Below are 19322 nucleotides of genomic sequence, written 5' to 3'. Positions count from 1 at the left end.
CAAAGCTATACTGAAGGAAGGAAAAACATACATGTTTTGTAACTTCATCGTTAGTCCAAACAACGGGAACGCTCGAATCACTAGCCATCGGTACAAAATTACAAGCATTGGATCAACCACCATCACATCATTCGGTGCAGAAGAAATTCCTAACGTTAGCTTTGACTTTATGGAGTTTAAACAAATTCAGAACAACAACAAAGATGATTGGTTAATAGGTAAAATTGTAATTTTCAGTCTCTTACTTATTTTCACTCGGTTACAGTGAAATCAATTAATGTACTGTTTCTTAGATGTAATTGGGCATGTGGTTGAGACAAATCCCACAAAGGAGATTGCCATCAACGGAAGGACCAATAAATTACTTGATGTAGTTCTTCAAGACTTGGAGTAAGAATGATTGTATAATTCATTAGTCTTATAATTGCAATAGTTTTATCTAAAAGCGAATTTTCTAACCAACTTCATCATTAGTCTTTTAATTATATGTTGAATTTTATTTTTCTTCGTTTTTACGTGGGCAGTGGCAACAAAATTAATTGTGCTTTGTGGAACTCATTCGCTGATAAATTGGATGGTTTCTTCGCCAATCACGACCCACAAAGTCCGGTTATCATTATATTGCAACTTTGCAAAATAAACAGTTTTAAAGGTAGACATAGTTATTTGGTCCAAGTAGGTTTCGTCTTTACGTCTTACTTATTTTCATAATAAACATGTCAATATAATATATATTTAATTATATCACAGGTAAAAAGAATATTTCTTCTCACAATCAGAGATCAAATCTGCTTAGAAACCCAAACTTGAAAGAGACTTAACTATAGGGACAAGTAGTTTGTTTGTCCTTTCTTTTCACCAATTATATTTAATATGTAATTTCGTCTAATAACATAATTATTATTGTTTTCATATTCAACATACAGACTTTTGCAAGGAGATGAATCTGTCACTCAAACAGTATCTCAAATTTCAAGTGAACACTAAGTGTCCGTGAATCACGAGTTTCTTTCCCTTGAGAAAATGAGTATTGCCGAGTTGGTAGATACACTGGTAAGCTGTTTTATATATGCTAACATTATATTTGTTCAACGATTCATATAACATGAGGATACAAAATTAATTTATATTATTATTTTAGGATTCTACCGTGGTTTTACTTGCCACAATCTTCGAAATTGATTTGGAAAAGAGATGGTGGTATATTTCGTGCAAAAATTGTAAGAAGAAAGTCACACCAAATGGATCCAAATATTTTTGTAAGAGGTGTGATAGGGATGTGCCTACTATACCTCGGTAAATTATAATATATTTAGGCTATAAATTAATTTTTTTTATTATTAATCCATGTATATTAATAAAATTAAAGGAAAATCTTACATGTTTGTATTCAGATATAGGATTGAGGTTACCATCGTTGATAGCACATCATCTACTTCATTAGTGCTATTTGATGAAATGGTCAAACAATTTATCGGCAAAAGTGCAAGCGAGGTAGTTGGAAATATGAAAAAGGTGATAATTTTCTATCATACATTAAATATTTACCATCATTTTTCAAATTATTTATATTTTGATTATTAAATTATTATTGGATTATTTTGTAGGAACAACTGAGCAACACGCTTCCCGTTGAGTTTCAGATGTTGGTTAATAAAGAATTTTTATTTAAAATACAAATCAGTGAAATGAATGTCAAGAAGAATTGGTCGCTTTCCACCGTTAAGACGATGACAAACGATAAAGAAAAGATACAAAAATTTAAGAGTGGAATGAAGGTGGATAAGAAAAAATATACATCCCATTTTTTTACAATCTACAATTATATTATTAATTTATTTTTGTTGCAGGCACTCGACGAAGAAGATGATCAAGTTACTGGAAATTTTATTCAGTAGGAAGATGAAAATTCAAGTGTATTACTCTATCTAAAATTTTGTTATATAAATATACACATAAGCTTTTGTTTATTTTTTTCCCTCTATGATATATATTATAAGTCATGTTTTCCGTTGTAGGATTTCCACCCAATTGACGATGATGCAATTCCAGTTAGTAAGTCATGTGATAAAAGATTTGTCGATGAACTTACTACTTCTAGCTCTTCAAGTGATGCTGATGTAAATACCCAATCGTCAACTACTGTTGTGTATTGCAAGAGAATCAAACTAGAGAAGTATTCAAAGTAATGATTTTATGGTTTTATTGTTTTATTGGTGCAGCCACTACAATTCATTATTTATTATGATGTGTTTTTTAAACTCTTGTTTTTTGTTTTAAAATTTGAAACTTTCGTACGTAGTTAGTTTTGTTTTCCTCTTCGTTTTTATTACTTATTTTGGTAGGTGGTTGCTATATCACAGTTCTTTGCTTTTTCATGTTATTTCATGTTGTTATTATCGGTTTTGTTGCAAATCCATTAGTAATACTTATTTTGTTATTACTTTCCGTAATATAAATTCAGATCAGGTCCAGATTTTATATATTTTATATATATGATATATATATTTATTTATTTATTTATTTATTTTGTATTGGAGCTGTGTTTGAGATTATGATTGTAAATTTTAAGTTTGTTAAAGAACTTTATAAAGTAAATATGATCTTAAAAATTCATATTATTTAATATGAAGTGCAATTTAATCGTATTTTAAGTTTCTTAAAGAACTTTATAAATTACAATTTCATACTAACAAGTTAAATTATTCTTCATTAAACCCAATTGAGTTTGTGTTTATTGTAAGAATGTATTTTTGTTATTTATAAGTGAAATCCCAAAAAAAATAAAAAATAAACTCAGTAGACGCGTGTTGGGACATGATATTGTTTTGATGGATGTAAATGGCTTTCACATTTTTTCATAGGTTTCTTTTTAAATAAGTATTTCATAGGGGGAAAAGCGCAGTTGCAACTTTTATAGGGGTACTAAATACAATAAGCTTAGACCCATAACATGAAACAAACTAACCATTTCTCCACATTACTAGGGCCCATAATTTAAAACAATCTAAGCACATATTTGTCTCAACTAATTTGCGTTGCAATATACATTAGATTTGTTTTAGTTAAATGAGAATTCATTGAAATACAAATGTTAGCTAATTCATTATTTTTTTATATGCTAATATTTGCATTATATTAAAAGACTAAAAAATATATTCAACTGGTTTTCAAAAACTTAAAAATGAGTCGTCTCTATTAAAAACCGTAAAAAATATTATAACTGATCACCTGTCTTACAAGGAAATAAAATAAAGAAATTAAACCTTTTATTTAAAGGAAATAAAATAAAGGCAGAAACAAACAGACAACATACAAAGATAAAGAAAAGGAGTTTGCTGCTAATTCGTCTTTTTTACCCACGGAGTTTCAATTTTGAAATGGGTCCATCAAGATTATTAGTTAATATTTAATTTAAATATTCATATATCAGTCCGGCATTTGAATAAATATATCATATCTTTGAAACCCTAGTACGGCCACTTATCATATCTTTGAAACCCTAATACGCCCACTTGCCCATGTTATTTATTTTTTCTACTTTTTTGTTACCCACTAATCACATATTCACAAACTCCACACCACAACTTCATTATGTAACTCCTTTTTTCCCACGTTCTTCAAGAATTCAACATGCCAATCTTAACTCTCAGTGTCCTATATAAACGTCATCTAGGACGCTATTCCTCTTACAGAAATTATCTTCTTCGCTCTCTTTGTATTTCGTGACATAAACATATCCTCCAGCGTACGTAAATTTATTTATTTTTGTTTAATTTTACCAACAATTCACCTGTGTTTCATATGTTCGTTTCTAATATATGTTATATGCTAAAGTTGTTGTATACTGGTGGAGTTGTAATGTTAGATTTAAGAATATTTAATATCTCTACATGTTCTTTTTTTTTGCAGGAATTTGAATCTGCACTATATTGCACTTATTCAAGTATGGCACTTTCATTAGTTAGATATTTTTGTGCTAAAATTGGCATATTTGTATTAATTTCAATCGCCGTTTCACTATTTGTATGTGTTAAACAATTGTGTTGCTTTTGCAATTGTAATACCGCTCCATCAGATGAAGATGAGGAAAAATTCCACCCTGAGAATCGTTGCCTACAAATAATGGACAAGGGATTTGAATCCATATACAATGAAAAACAAAATTATGAAACGGAGAAGACATCAAAACATTGTTGAAATTTCGTATGACGCCACGTTGTAGAATAATCAAACCAGCAGAAAGAATCAAGTTCGTATACGATCTGCACGACGAGGATGGCGATTGTTCAAATGATAAGGATATGTCAGACTTTGACAATGATGACAGATGTTATGATGGCAGTGACGAGGATTGCTCGACTGATTCATATATGTCAGACTCTTCCAGCGGTCTCAAAGATTCCAATGGTAGTAAATCGGATTAATTTGATCGAAGAGATATTTATATTTTGTGGCTTTTTTAATTTCTTTTATTTTTACAATGTTCAAACTATTAATTATGTTTGTATATCTAATATATTTTTATATCTAATATATTTTTATGCCAGTTTACTTTTTATTTTATTTTATTTTTCTTTCTCTTTTGATCTATTTGTGGAATTTAGTTTCTAATTGTACATTACATTGTTTGTTTAGTAATACGATGTATTATTGGAGCTGTATTAGTTTGTTCCTTCCTACTACTGCGACTATGTTTGAAAGTTCTTAATGAGAACTGATCGGCTGCTATCTCTTCGGATAGAAGGTTGTATAATTTATATGTAAAATTCAACTTATTAAAAATTAAATATAGTATTTTCATGAATCAATTTTTATGATTTATTCTGAATGAAGAAACCGAACTAATCTCCAACTAAATACTATTTACTTTAAATAACTAAAATAAATATATCAATTTAATTTGTCAAAAGAAGAGGTTAAGTAAAGAAATAATAAATTAGAATTAAATATTATTTAAATAACAAATAAATTAGCATAAAAATAAAAATAACAAATTAAAACTAAATACTATTTAATTAAAATCAACCAAAATATTATTATTTTACATAGAACTTAATAAATCATTAACAAATTAAAACCAAATCAACCAAAATAAATTATTTATCGATTTAATTTGTACGTCTTTGACTCATGGAATATATATACATAATAGTATTTAAAAATCAATTTATTGCTTTAATTTCTACGTTTTGTTAACAATTTTTTTTCCCTTTAATTTATAGGTTTTGATTAAGTTTTCTTTTATAATGGATATTAAACATCTTACGTAAAGGTGGATTTTGTAGATGGAAGTAAACACCCATAATATATATAACTTTCAACATTCTTTTCAACTCCTCCACTAAGACATATAAGGGGTTTCCTCAATTATCATGCCATTCTCAAACATCTTTCCTGTCAAGACTTTCATATTATTCGAAACTTCTATGACAATAAGTTTTTATGCTCATCTCAACAGTTACAACCATCTGTCTGTTGCAGTATAAGTAATTTACTATACAATCTTTTGCACTTGGTGACTGAAAGCAAGGTTTCACCAATCTGTTGTTCGATTGAGATTCCGTTGAATTTAATTGAAGGTCATCTGCGAACGTCTCACTCATCCATTTATTTTTTCTATGCATTTCTCATGTAAATGCCTTTTCAATGGTTACTATGCATTAAACTTTAAATATTGTGTAAATCTAACTGTGAGTTAACATAACTAATTGTATTTCCGTTTATTTTGATGACATATTTTTTTATAGCTAATGGATATTTCACTACCTCCGAAAGAAAGCCGTGGAAAAAAAAAAAGACGTTATTCAGAGTGCAATAAAGAAAATTGTAACTCTAGCACAACCTCGTCATCTATGTTAACAACTCACCCAACAAGAGATGAAAACTATTCGTCATCGCACAATACATATGCAACATCCACGATTGAAGTTAATACATTGGGTGAATGCGCACTTAATCAACAATGTGATATTTTAGGTAATTCATCCTCTGGATTGGAAGATAAATTTTATCATTTTAAATTTAAATTTATTTTTAAAAAAAGATTATTTTTTAATTTTTTTTTTCTCTTTGATTCATTTTCATTTGTCGTATATATTAATCAACCACCTCTTTAATTAAAGATTTGGAATTGGTTGCACATTCGCAATCATTTGCAAACAACAGAAACGGTCAAAATATTCCTCTAGGTATTTAATTTCGTTATATTGCGTACATTTTTTTTCACCTTTATTTATGTGCACACAATTCTGTATTTTATTTTAATAATATTTTAATCAGATATTAGCGGGAAACTTGCACAAGACATATCTGGCCATGGAATAAATAAAAATACAACTCTTTCAATTTCAGGTATGTTTATAAGTATTGTACCCTACTTAATTATGAATTTTTTTTTTGAATTGTTTGTTTTAATTCCTTATTACCGTAAATGTAGATATATTAATAAATATAAACCATATCTTATAAGGTACGGAATATTGGGACATTGGTGATCCAATTTATGAATGCAGTTATTGTGGGGCAATGATGTGGTATGATGAGCAATTAGAGAGGCATGTGATGAATACTACACAACCGAAATTTTCTCTATGTTGTAGTCAAGGAAAAGTTCAACTCCCATTTCTTACGAATTGCCCACAAACTCTACAAAATCTTTATTTCAAGCGTGACGCAAGAAGCAAATTTTTTTTGGAGAACATTCGATCCTTCAATATGATGTTCTCCTTCACGTCTTTGGGAGGAAGAGTCGATACAACAATAAATAACGGAACTGCACCACACACATTTATCATGTGCGGGGAGAACTACCACCGCATCGGAAGCTTAATTTCATGTGATGGATCAACACCGAAATTTGCACAATTGTATATTTATGACACGGAAAATGAAGTATCAAACAGAATGAATGTCGTGAGGTATACCACTAATTTTATCTATCTGATTTACAAATGTTAGTTTAATTTATACACTTATCTATTATATGGGATTTTAACAAACAAAATACTATGTTTGGTAAGCTTTTAGGCTTTCGTTTCCATTTTATTCTGGAGAAAGATGTTTTGGAATAAGAATTTGTAAATAAAATAAAGTTGTTTCTGTTTTGAGAAGAGACAATTTGTACTATACCCAGTCAAATCATATCTAAAAGGTGTTAGAAAATGTATTTTGGAAGAAGAATTTGAACGATAAAGTGATTTTAGTTTGTAAAGGTGTTGGTAAAATGTATTTTGGAAGAAGAATATGAACTATAAAGTGGTTTTAGTTTGTATTTTAGTGAAAACAATTTTCATTGTAGCAGTGAAATCATACTTGTTAGAAAGAGAAACATTTGAACTTTTTTTTGGGAAAAGTTAATGAAAATATTGTAGAAAAATAATTTTATTTTGGGGAAAGAGTGAAAAGAATTCGAAAACCGTAACAAACATAGCCTTATATGTTGTATTTGTTATAGGATGAAATCAAGTTCGAATGAACTATCAAATTCTATTGTTACAGATCTAAAGGATATGCTCGATCAGTACAATTTGTACGCGCAGTCTTACAGAATGGTCAGAGATAAAATTCAAAGTCCAGCATTCCGTTAAGTCAAATTATGGCTTTTAGGAAAGAGAAGTCATGATGCTAGAAGATACAATCTTCCTTCTGCATCTGAAGTAGCAGCACTTATAGTTGGTGATTTTGATTCTGACGATGCTGAGCGAGACATTATTGTCGAGACACAATCTGGGTTACTGCGTCGTGTTTCTATAGTATCTCCAGCTTATCTTCCACTTCAGTATCCGTTGTTGTTTCCACGTGGTGAAGATGGTTACAGAGATGACATTGCACTAAATGATAGGAGCAATTTGGTGACTAATAAAAGATGGAAAGTGTCAATGACAGAATTCATCGCATTTCGAATTCAAATGCGAACCATTGAGAGCGGAACAATTTTGGGTTCCAAACGTCTATTCCAACAACTTGCGGCCGATTTTTTTAGTACGATTGAATCAGCCCGTCTAGCATATCTTCGGATGCATCAGAAGCAGTTAAGGGCTGACATGTACAAGGGTCTTTCAGTAGCATATTTGAGAGGAGAAAATAATTCATCAAAAAAGGAGAAACGTGTCATATTACCAGCAACATTTATCAATGGAGCTCGCTATATGATACAAATTTACCAAGATGCTATGGCTATATGTCGATGGGCTGGATATCCTGATTTATTTGTTACTTTCACATGCAATCAGAATTGGATCGAGATAACAAAATTTTTCAAGGGTAAAGGTTTGAAAGCTGAAGATAGACCGGATATTGTTTGTCGAGTTTTTAAAATAAAACTCCATCAGTTCATCAAGGAGATAAAACGGGGAAAAGTATTCGGAAAAGTGAAATCAGGTACTACGTAAAATCTTTTTGAATCTTATGATAACATTTATATAATATTGTCAAATATTAGTTTAATCTTCAATTTTTTTTTACAATGACTTATTTTAATTATTATAAAATTAGTAATAACTTATGTTAATTATAAAATTTATTTGAATTGACGTACTTAATAAGTTAAATAATATTACTATAATATTTTTCTGTAAAAGAACATATTAATATAGTATTATTATTACATACACTTATTATATACAAAAACCTCATTGTGGAATTTTCACATATTTTCTAATTATGATCATTTTACAAAGAATTATTATATTTCAGCATTTCTAATTTGTCGGTACATTATGACTATTTTATTGTATTGATATTACATGAGCAAGATCTCCTGCATTTACTTAATTATTAATATGAGTTTTCTATTTTGTATGCAGTGATATACACAATAGAATTTCAGAAGCGAGGACTACCGCATGCTCATATACTTATCTTCTTACATCCTGACTCCAAGTACGCAAGTCCGGAAGATATCGACAAGATAATATCTGCTGAAATCCCTGATGAAAATGAAGATCGGCATGTGCTTCATAGTTCTGTTACTTCTCTTATGATCCATGGTCCATGTGGTGTATTTAATCCAACCGCTTCATGCATGGAGGATGGGAAGTGTACAAGGCACTTTCCCAAAAAATTCAATGATCGAACCTCTAATGATAAAGACGGTTACCCACTATACAAGAGAAGGGATAATGGTAGGGTAGTTAAAAAAGGAAAAAAATGATGCTGATAATAGATTTGTGGTGCCCTATAATCCATATCTGATGAAAAGGTACAAGGCGCATATAAATGTTGAGTGGTGCAACATACCAAGATCGATTAAGTATATTTTCAAGTACATCAACAAAGGTCATGATCGTGTTACTGCAACTTTTTATGGAACAGGAGCTGGTGACTCACAATCAGAAAATTACGATGAGATCAAGATGTACATTGATTGTAGATACTTATCACCATGTGAAGCAATGTGGCGAATATTTTCATTCGATGTTCATTTTAGAGAACCGGCAGTCGAGCTTTTGCCTATTCACCTGCCCAATGAATAAGTTGTATATTTTGATGGTGATGAGTCTTTTGAATCGATTATTGAGAGGCCACATGTATTGCAATCAATTGTTTTAGCATGGATGGACCCAAATTCTACATATACCAAGGCAAAAGGTCTTACCTAAGCAGAATTCCCCGCGAAATTCGTCTGGAAACAACCTTTATGTGCATGGACTCCTAGAAAGAATGGATTATCTGTTGGAAGAATTCATTACGTAGTCCCCGGAAGTGGTGAATTATATTATTTGAGAATCTTACTCAATATAATTAGGGGGTCTTCTTCTTATATTGAGTTAAGAACCATCAATAATGTGGTTTATCCTACGTTTAGAGATGCTTGCTATGCAATTGGTTTGTTAGATGATGATAAGGACTACATAGATGGTATTGAAGAAGCAAGCCATTGGGGGTTTGCTAAATTCCTACGAAATATGTTCACAACTCATTGTCGAATCAAATGGCACGACCTGAATATGTTTGGGATAAAACATGGAATTTTTTTAGTGATGGTATCTTGCGTACGCAAAGAACTATACTGCAACGTGAAGGTAGTTTTTTTTATATATTTTCAAGTATTTGGTAAATTTATTACAAAATTTCTTTTCTCTCCCATTTATTATTTTCTGCATTGTTGCTAATTTATTAAATTATTTTTTAAATTTTAGATTTGCAGCTTGATGAAGATGGTTTGAAAATTTTTGCCCTAATGGAAATTGAAGAAAAGATGCGAAGTAGCAATAAGAGTCTAGCTGATTTTCCAACAATGTCGTTCCCAAACATGTCTCTTCTCCCACAAGTTGAAAATAGACTTATCTATGATGAACTTAATGTTGGGAATCAGACACGTGTACGCAACGGAAAACAAAAAATTTATGCGATTTAAACAAATTTAAAACACATTAACACATGCCCGATAATTGAAAGCAATTAATTGCGTACCTTTGTGCTTCCAACGAAATTAAAAACAACATACATACTTAATTACTTAATCGAAAATAAATCAACTAGCATGCTCGCGTTTAAATCAAATAAACATGCTCGCAGTAATTAAACAATTTCATGTATTCACATAAAATCATACAAGTTTCATACTAAAACGAACATGCATATTTAATTTAAATAATACCGAATCTAACGACAGTGGATTCGAAGTTTTACCTCTTGAAGCGTGACGTAGGTGCACTAAACGAAGCTAGATTGCCACGGAAACCAATCCGTACAATCCGGGGCAGCAACAGAGATGCAGCAGCGGCGATGATCCGAGCTACCGCGGCGCGTGTGGTTCACGCGCTGTCTTCGGGCGGCGCGTGGAGGCGCGTGCGTCGTTGGCTCGGTGGCTGCTCCTCGATTCTTCGATTCTTCAATCTTCCTCCTCTCGGATTTCACCTCGTATACTTTGATCTACTAAAACGTGGCACTAGACACGAAATAGTTAGAATAAAACGGAAGAAACGAAAAGAGAAAAGAGCTACCAAGAGGATCGGCCAACGGCTGGCCGATTCCGGCGAGATGGCGGCGGCGGCGGCGGTGGTGGCCGCGGGTTGAGATCGGCCGAGAGAGGTGAGAGCGGCTAGGGTTTGGTTCGTGTATTGTGTTGTGTTGTGTGCAAGACCTATAAATCAAGTATTTATAGTGTCTTGCATAAAACCCTAACGGGCTTAAGTTGGACCGGGCCCAACAGCTTAAGTTCGTTAGTTCTTTTACTTGCTCGTCTCTCTCAATTCGATGATCGAAAAATTGTAACAATTACATTTTCGGAATCATTATAATGTCCTCGTCATTACGAGTGTAAATTCTCAATTTCCAACTTTCTAAAAGTGGAAACCCTAATTCAGTGCACTTTCTAAATTTGGAAACTTCCCGATTTAGAAAGTCTACTAAGATGTCCGCCTATTTTTTTCCTTTTCTTATTCTCATTCATAATTCCAAATACGAATGTTGGACCCAATCATATTGACTTACAATCATGCAAAGATAGACCATTTTTACCTTTGACCGTTTATTCAAAGATCTCATGTGCACGAGCAGTGTGACCCTCGATGGTTCAGGTGTCAGCTAGCCGTGGGCCCACAACCCTTTATGTTCAAAACTCGTCCATTAGAGTTACGATTAAGATGAAACTCGTTTCACCTTAATCACCCAACGAATCAAGATTGTTGTCTAGCAACTACGCATCATGATTCCCTAGATACAAATGAAGTGCCTACAAGAACCTTTTGATATAGTTAGCGTACAGTACGATCCCTTCGATTCATATGTCCTGATTGAACTAGAGGCATTGGTAGACCTCTTTATTTTTTCAATGACTGTGCGATCGTTCTAAGTGTTGTAATCGTTACGTGCATGACTTAGAGAATCGAATTCTCTAATCATCACTTAGTCAGCTCTGGCCAGAGACTTAGAGAGATTACAAACTGTAAGAACACACAGAACATCCAAGACTATTGTAGCGATCGAATCCCCGACTACAATGCACATGCCTCACACTAGATTTCGGACTGGACGAACACTGGGCATTGGGGTGGTCCTCGGTGGAACTCAGGGACAGGTCACGATACAGCTGGTCCTCTAGTGAAGTCACGGTGATGTCTAGGTCATAAGGACTAATGGTGTACAACTATACCACATATATCTCTACTCGATTATTGGGAACCACTTAGAGATTTCTAGGGTGAGGGAGTTCAGTGGACTCGTCAACTTACGAGCACCCACTTATGCATGCCGATATCACAATACCGTTTACTGGTGAGATGAAGTACACACACACTAAGTGCTAGTCTCTTAATGGGAAAGACTGATATCCTCATTGGTGGCGTAACCCTTCGACTAGGAACACGTTTATCAGTTATAATACTTAAGTAAATATCTCACGATCCTAACGATCAATTACTAGTACTTGTAATAACTGTAAGGACTATATCTATGCTTGTGACAAAGGGACAAAGATATAGAATGCCAAGGTGTTTTATCATTAATACGAAAAAGGTTCGTTTATTACCATAATAAATGTGAAAGACCACAACCACAAGTTGGCTTGTTGGTCACCTACTCTAACACTTAATTATGACAAAAGTGCATTAGCTGCCGAACATTCAGAGTTATTGTCAAGTCTCAATGACGAACAAAGGATTGTCTATGATAAAATTATGGTTCGTGTAAATGAAAGACGTGGTGGTTTATTTTTCCTTTATGGTTACGGAGGTACTGGCAAGACCTATATTTGGAGAACGCTTTCGGCAACTTTAAGGTCAAAAGGTGAAATAGTACTTACACTCGCATCAACTGGGATAGCATCTTTACTCAGTCATGGTGAAAGAACAGCTCACTCGAGGTTTGCCATTCCTTTTAATGTTCACGAAGAATCTACTTGCAACATTGCATGTGAGTCCCCTTTGGCGGAGTTGATAACGAAAGTGAAACTCGTCATTTGGGATGAAGCTCCGATGATTCACAAGCATTGTTTTGAAGCCGTACATCAATCTTTGAAGGATATCCTAAGCCAGTTTGATCCTGAAAATGAGAACAAACCATTTGGTGGCAAAACAGTTGTTTTTTGAGGTGATTTTAGACAAATATTGCATGTTGTGCCAAAGGGAACAAGACAACAAGTTGTGTCGGCGAGCATAAATTCCTCACATTTGTGGCAGCATTGTGAAGTGTTAACATTAACAAAAAATATGAGGCTCTCTTTAACAAGTTCTAATTGCGAGGAACTGAAGAACTTCTCAGATTGGGTGTTGAGTATAGGCGATAGTACTAATGGTGATGACAATGATGGAGTTATGGACATTGAGATACCTGATGATTTTAAAATCATCAGGTAACCATTTAGCGTCTATTGTTGAAGAAACTTACCCAAATTTGCTTACTAATATCATGGATTCTGAATACTAACAACAGCGAGCAATATTGGCACCTACTAATGAAATTGTTGAGAAGGTGAACGATTACATGCTGTCTTTGGTTCCGAAAGAGGAAAAAGTTTATCTTAGTTTCGATAGTCCATGTACGGCGAATGAGAGTGTCGACTCACATCATGACATTCATACTCCAGAGTTTTTGAATACTATTACATCTTCAGGTCTGCCAAACCATGAATTAAAGCTGAAAAGAGGTGTTCATGTTATATTATTGAGGAATATAAACCAGTCCAATGGGTTGTGTAATGGTACAAGATTGACCATTACTCGGTTGGGAAATCGCGTTTTGGAAGCAAAAATAATATCAGGCTCTAATGTCGGACATAAGGTCTTCATTCCAAGATTGTCGTTAACACCGTCAGACAGTAGGATTCCGTTTCACTTTCGGAGGAGACAATTTCCCATTGTTCTTTCCTTCGCTATGACAATAAATAAAAGTCAAGGTCAATCCCTCCAAAATGTTGGTCTATATCTTGAAAAGTCTGTTTTCTCACACGGACAACTATATGTAGCTATTTCGAGGGTTACCACTCGAAAAGGTTTGAAGATACTTATAGTTGACAAAGAAGGAAATACTTCAAAAAATACAACAAACGTTGTTTATAAATAAGTATTTCAAAATTTAAGGTATTTTTTATTTACAGTTTTTCACATTAGTTCTTATGTAAGCCTTACATTTTACTGTGCATAATGTGTTCTTATTAATTCGCAGAGTGTCAAGATGCAATATCATTAAAATGAATGCATTGCCACAAAGAATGAGCTGTCACACAACATCAATGGTTATTGTTTTCCATATATTTGTTTCACATTTTTTCTTTCAATAATTTTTTTGTGTTAATTAAACTCATATATGATGCTATTAGGAATTGTTAATCTGCAGCAATGTCTTGGGTACCGGTGAAGTGCACGCATCTTCTGAGCGGTTAAAGTGCGATTTTTAATGATTTTTTTATATTAATATTTTTAAGTGTAAAGCAGCAAATGTATATTATATTTGTGACAATTTGTGGTTAATCGCCCCAATTTAATAAACATATTTGTTGTTGTTGTGTCATTTCGTTGAAATATATAATCCCGTACAACGCACGGGTTCAATTACTAGTTAAAAATAATGAAAGGTGGTTAGTCTTAATATTTTTCGTAACGAGGGGTTATATCTCATTAACCTTTTTTTTTTTTAAGCAATTGAAATAAATTAACTAGCTTGAACTTTTTATCTATTCCATTCAATATTATAGGGGATGATAAGTTTGATTTTTGAGCATATTGCAGCGGCATTTCAACTGATAGTTTTAATAAACTAATTGTAAATTGATTTTTCGTTTTAAGTTTTGATCCATATCCCTCGGCTTATGCTATTGTTCCCTCCCGCACATTCTTTCAAACACAACGCCATGAAGAAGAAGAAAGGACTCTGCCCATGCGTGAGATCCCGAGTGATCGAGTTCCACATTCAATCATCTCAGGTTTAATTTTCATATTCTTCGCCCATTTTTTGATTCTATACAACAAAATCAATTACAATTTTAGGTTTTTGCTTGAATTTTCCTAAATTATTATCATTTGTTTGGACAAAGCTGCTGGATGTTTTGCCAATCGTCAAGTACTCGGCGTTATCACTGTTCGCCGACCGCTTCTATCCTGCTCTCTCCAGGTAAAACTACATCCAGTTTTAAATTAATTGCGCCAAAGGTGTGTTAATTACCGGTGAAAGATCGTCTGATGTTGTGAAATGTTCTGATTTTGATTTTAATTTCGTAATTGTTCAGATTTTTTTCTATCTTTACTTTTATTGGTTAGGGTAATGTGAGTGCAGAAATATTCGTACTACTCTACTCGATTGATTAATTCAAATCGTTATATTAGTAGTAGTTATTATCATAAGTACCTTGGGGAAAAAATTACAGTGAAGTTGAGGTTTAATGGTGGGATCATGTGGAAAAAACGAGTACGAATGTGATGGGTTTCGGAACTTGCAGGGGTTTTACGAGTAAGAATTTATTGGTAATAATTGAATTTAATTAGGTTATATAACGATACCGAATAATACAATAAGGTTTAGTCTCGGCACTTATGCTAAAGCCCCTTATAGATTTTTTGTGACATTAATTAAAACTATACAACTTCAAATTCTAACTGAGGATTTCGAGTAAGAACACAACCTATAGTTAAATTCATTGTTTGCTACACTTTATGGCGTTATGGATGGATGGATGGATAGTGTTGACGAGTGTGTGGTGATTTGCTTAAATCTCTAGAAATGATGCACACCTTTAGTCCCGTTTTATCCATGGGAAACTTAATTACTTAATCAACGTTGTTATATGTCAAGTGTGGAATATTTGTTCTAAAATCAAACCCTGGACATCTAACAATGGCCTTTGGAAGTAGAAGAGTTGATTGTATGATAACAGCAAGTTCGTTATTAGTTCGAGAACCTGTAGCTAACTCAAAATACGAAGAGATGTCTAGGGTAAGATTGAAATTACAAGAGAAAAATCTTTTCATGTTTCTCCAAGATATATGAATTTCGTTTCTGATTTTGGAAGTCGAACGTTTGTTTTGTTGAGGGAAACGAACAAATGTGAAAAGGGACGTCTTAGTGTTGTGTCGTCCCCTCTTGTCATTTGCAAATGCTCTTTTGCAATACTTTTATCATTATCTTGATCTTGGCTTCTGGCAATTCAACAGTGAGTGTTTAATTCATTTCCAACTTGTTTTCCCGTAATCATTTGTGTTCCGTGTAACATGCGAACGCCATAATTGTTGATGAATAGGATGTTTAATCAGAAGAAATTTTGTGTGTTTGATTTGGTGATGTTATTTTTGTTATCAGTAGCCGAGTTAAGCCTTGCAGTCGTCAATTACCTAAGCAGTGTCAACGAGTAGAAATGTCTCTATGTAGGTCTGGCAAGTATTGTATTATATTTCTTTTAACCGAGACGAGCACAATCAGAATAAATCAGTTTTTAGCTAGTTGCAAAACTTTCTGATGGTATCTTCATATGGATCCTGAATGATAGATCACATTTAAAAAAAAAAAAGCCTACTCATAATCTGATATAGTGCTGGATACTATATAAACCTGGGAAGATGTATTCTACATGATTTGAATGTTGTTTTCTTCCAAATTATGGTTTGTAATCATTTATATATTTATCTCAATATCTTTAAAGACTTGAAGATAGCAGCGGCACAGAAAATTGGCTTCTACGTCCAGTTGGAGAAAGTAATCTGCAGCTATTTGCCCTGGTTTCGTTATGGGTATCGAGCAAAGTAAGTAAATGTTATTTACTATTCCAGATTCAATATCCATCTTTCTTAACCTACCATAATTCACTGTTTTGCAGGCACATAATACACCTCCCCTATCTGTTAAAACCTTGAAATCGTTAGCAGATAAGTTTATCAAGGAGCAGCATTACACAAAGGGGGATCTTTTGGAAGCTGTAAGATATTTGTTTCAGTAATGTTTCTAAGGTCCCGTCTTATTTTCATCCTATGCGTAACGGTTGGCAAAGAATATACAGGAGATGGTCTTCATGCAGGTAAATTTATATCATTTGCTATTCGGTTATCTCTGGTCGATGGATCTTGTTCTGTTGTTTGTCTGAAATAATCAATTTTCTTTAAGGTACTGGAATTTGAGATTGGAATGTCAAATATTGCTTTTGTATTCGTCGAAGAGCTTCTTATTCAATTGAAGTAAAGTTTCTCTCTCAGCTTTCAGTTATTTCGACCCTTCGATTTCTTACTGTTTTATATTTTGATAAGGCTATCCTAATGGATGTAATTCACTAATTTTATTTTCTTCTTGGTGTTAACTTAGGGTAGTTGCCCGAGTTGGGGAGCATGTGAAATTCGAAGCTTGTATGGATGTTATGGATCTGCTTTACGAAAATGAAGAGACGTCAGTTCTTTACAGCTCTCCTCAGGCTCTAGCCGCATCAATAGTGGCATGTTTTACGTTGTTTCTTCAGTTAATATGTTTACTTTCACTTTCCGTTTATCAGTTTTTCTAACAGCAGTCTTCGATTTTTGTTTTTCAGGTTGTTGCTTATGTCGTTACAGTACCTCCACAGAGGTGGGACTTTCCGGTTCTTCCTTGGGGTAAGAATTTAATCAATTGCACTACGTTCTTTTTGTTGTTCTTGCTCTTAGTTTCTCCACAGGATATGAACCATCATATAATGACTCGTAAATAATAATCACTGTTGAAAGGATTACTATTTCTTAAAGTCTATAGGTTTTATCAGTTTTTGGCCAATAGAGCCTCCAAATTTACGGAAAAACCTGAGAGTGTTTGACGAACTTCGATACTTTTTGGGCTGTGAGAATATACAAAAGCTGAGATAGAAAGAGAACTTAGGAGTCTGTACAAAACAATTGGAAGGCTATTCTATTAGTTTAACCGTTTTTCTCCATTTGTTGAATACCATTTCCTTCAAGTATAGTAGACTTTGCAGTGTTGGCTAGATACAGCTTAATCACGTCTCTTGCAATGAAGATACATTAGATATAATTTGCTTTGGGTAGAGTTTTTCCACAACTACTCTTCCGTCATGAATTTCCATCTAGACATAGTTCTTGATTAATGACAATTTTTGTTTTCATCCCCGTACGGATAAGCACGATCACCTTTATTCCTTTGGTCGTTTCTGACCTGGCTTCCCCTCTGTTTCTTTTGGCCCAAAAATAGACTCTTCGATGGCTTAAGTCAATATAGACATACAGGCTTAATTAATATTAGTTGAAATCAGACCATAAAGGAAGTCCGTTTTTTTTTTTTTTTTTTTTTTTTTTAAATCGTTGGGTCTAAAGCTTAAGGGAGCACAATGCAATTCACCCTGATAAATATTTAGATAGAAAACTTGTAACTCGCAAATAAAATTGTGAATGGCCTGATTGGGGTATTTATAGGTGTTCTAATTGGGGCTCTGGTGTTATTTGGTTTAGTTTTATGCTTTATTAGGCAAATCTTTTCTATATATAAGGGTTTAATTATAATATGCTGGTTATGTATGAACATATTTTTGTGTATGTACATTCACACTACAAAGATATGTGTATGTCTAAAATGAAAAGATGTAGCACCAAAGTTTCTAATCTTAAGGATTGATTATGAAAAATATTCTCGATTGAGCTTCTAGTCATTGAACAACTTTTAAAAATCCGACCGAGTAAAGGTGGTTACCAATTGTTCTGCGATCCATAAATGTCTGGTCGGTAATGATTTTGAACATTCAATAAAGTCGGGTGGGTCGGTTGATCGGTCGATAAAGAAGTGATTCGACCCATCTTCAGCTCTAATTGACTCGACACCTAGCTATGTGATACGACCACATATATGACTAACTCTTAGTGATTAAATATAGATTAAGACTAATTTAATCATCAGATTGGATGCAATACCTAAATTGTGGTCCATCAACACCACAATCACAAAATAGTTTTAGAAGACAAGAGAGTAATGTGAAAACTGAAAACCAATTTGGGTTGACTTTTTGCGATGCGTATGTTATCTTTTTCAAGTGTAGTTTGACTACCTTGTTCATCCGTACACATTGATTGATCTTTTCGAAATTTGGTTGTGCAGTAAAATTTGTGACCTCATGCAAAGAAGATGAAATTGTGGATACTGTGAGAATAATCCTAAAGCATGTATTCGAACCGCAAGAGGATTAAGGATCAAACTACGGATATGGATTTATATATCTACTTGTGAAAGTTGGAAGGAGTTCACAACTGTAGGAAGAACCATTCAAATCACTGGTGGGCCCACACATGCATAATTTTCTGACCATTTTGTCCTTTTGCTAGCTTGGTTTGATGTTTATCTTTTTCTATGTTAACTTGTTTAATGCACTTGTCTTCTGGTCTCAATTTTTGCGGATTATATATAAGATAAAATTCAATGGCCAA

At 33.2% G+C, this 19322-nt stretch overlaps 1 protein-coding gene and 1 pseudogene across 3 annotated transcripts; both read left to right on the top strand.

Moving 5' to 3' along the window:
• Positions 1–1023: 1023 nt before the first annotated feature.
• On the top strand, positions 1024–14341 carry LOC105954240 (uncharacterized; annotated as a pseudogene).
• Positions 14342–14666: 325 nt separating this feature from the next.
• Positions 14667–19322, top strand: CYCJ18 (cyclin J18). 3 transcript variants are annotated; one of them, XM_012977944.2, is made up of 9 exons: positions 14667–14866; positions 14978–15054; positions 16577–16676; positions 16751–16849; positions 16931–16948; positions 17035–17105; positions 17230–17310; positions 17450–17510; positions 18997–19322. In XM_012977944.2, exons 1-9 carry the CDS (start codon positions 14753–14755, stop codon positions 18997–18999), a joined length of 624 nt encoding a protein of 207 aa, XP_012833398.2. In that variant the 5' UTR covers positions 14667–14752; the 3' UTR covers positions 19000–19322. The 3 variants fall into 3 exon arrangements, with proteins under 3 accessions (XP_012833398.2, XP_012833395.2, XP_088682936.1); XM_012977941.2 differs by having other exon boundaries at positions 14669–14866; positions 17230–17356; XM_088826810.1 differs by lacking the exon at positions 16931–16948 and having other exon boundaries at positions 14669–14866; positions 17230–17356.

This window comes from Erythranthe guttata, chromosome 12, assembly GCF_056151865.1.
Source record: "Erythranthe guttata isolate IM_541 chromosome 12, IM_541, whole genome shotgun sequence".
Taxonomy (NCBI): domain Eukaryota; kingdom Viridiplantae; phylum Streptophyta; class Magnoliopsida; order Lamiales; family Phrymaceae; genus Erythranthe; species Erythranthe guttata.
Note: the sequence above shows the minus strand (reverse complement) of the source record. Positions and strands in the feature narration are given on the sequence as shown.

Excerpts from the sequence above, each read along its gene's own strand:
- CYCJ18 (XM_012977941.2), top strand. The coding sequence starts at position 14,753 with ATGCTATTGTTCCCTCCCGCACATTCTTTCAAACACAACGCCATGAAG. Across the intron at positions 14,867-14,977 it reads TCCACATTCAATCATCTCAG|CTGCTGGATGTTTTGCCAAT; the intron begins GTTTAATTTTCA and ends GTTTGGACAAAG. Across the intron at positions 17,106-17,229 it reads GAGCTTCTTATTCAATTGAA|GGTAGTTGCCCGAGTTGGGG; the intron begins GTAAAGTTTCTC and ends GTGTTAACTTAG.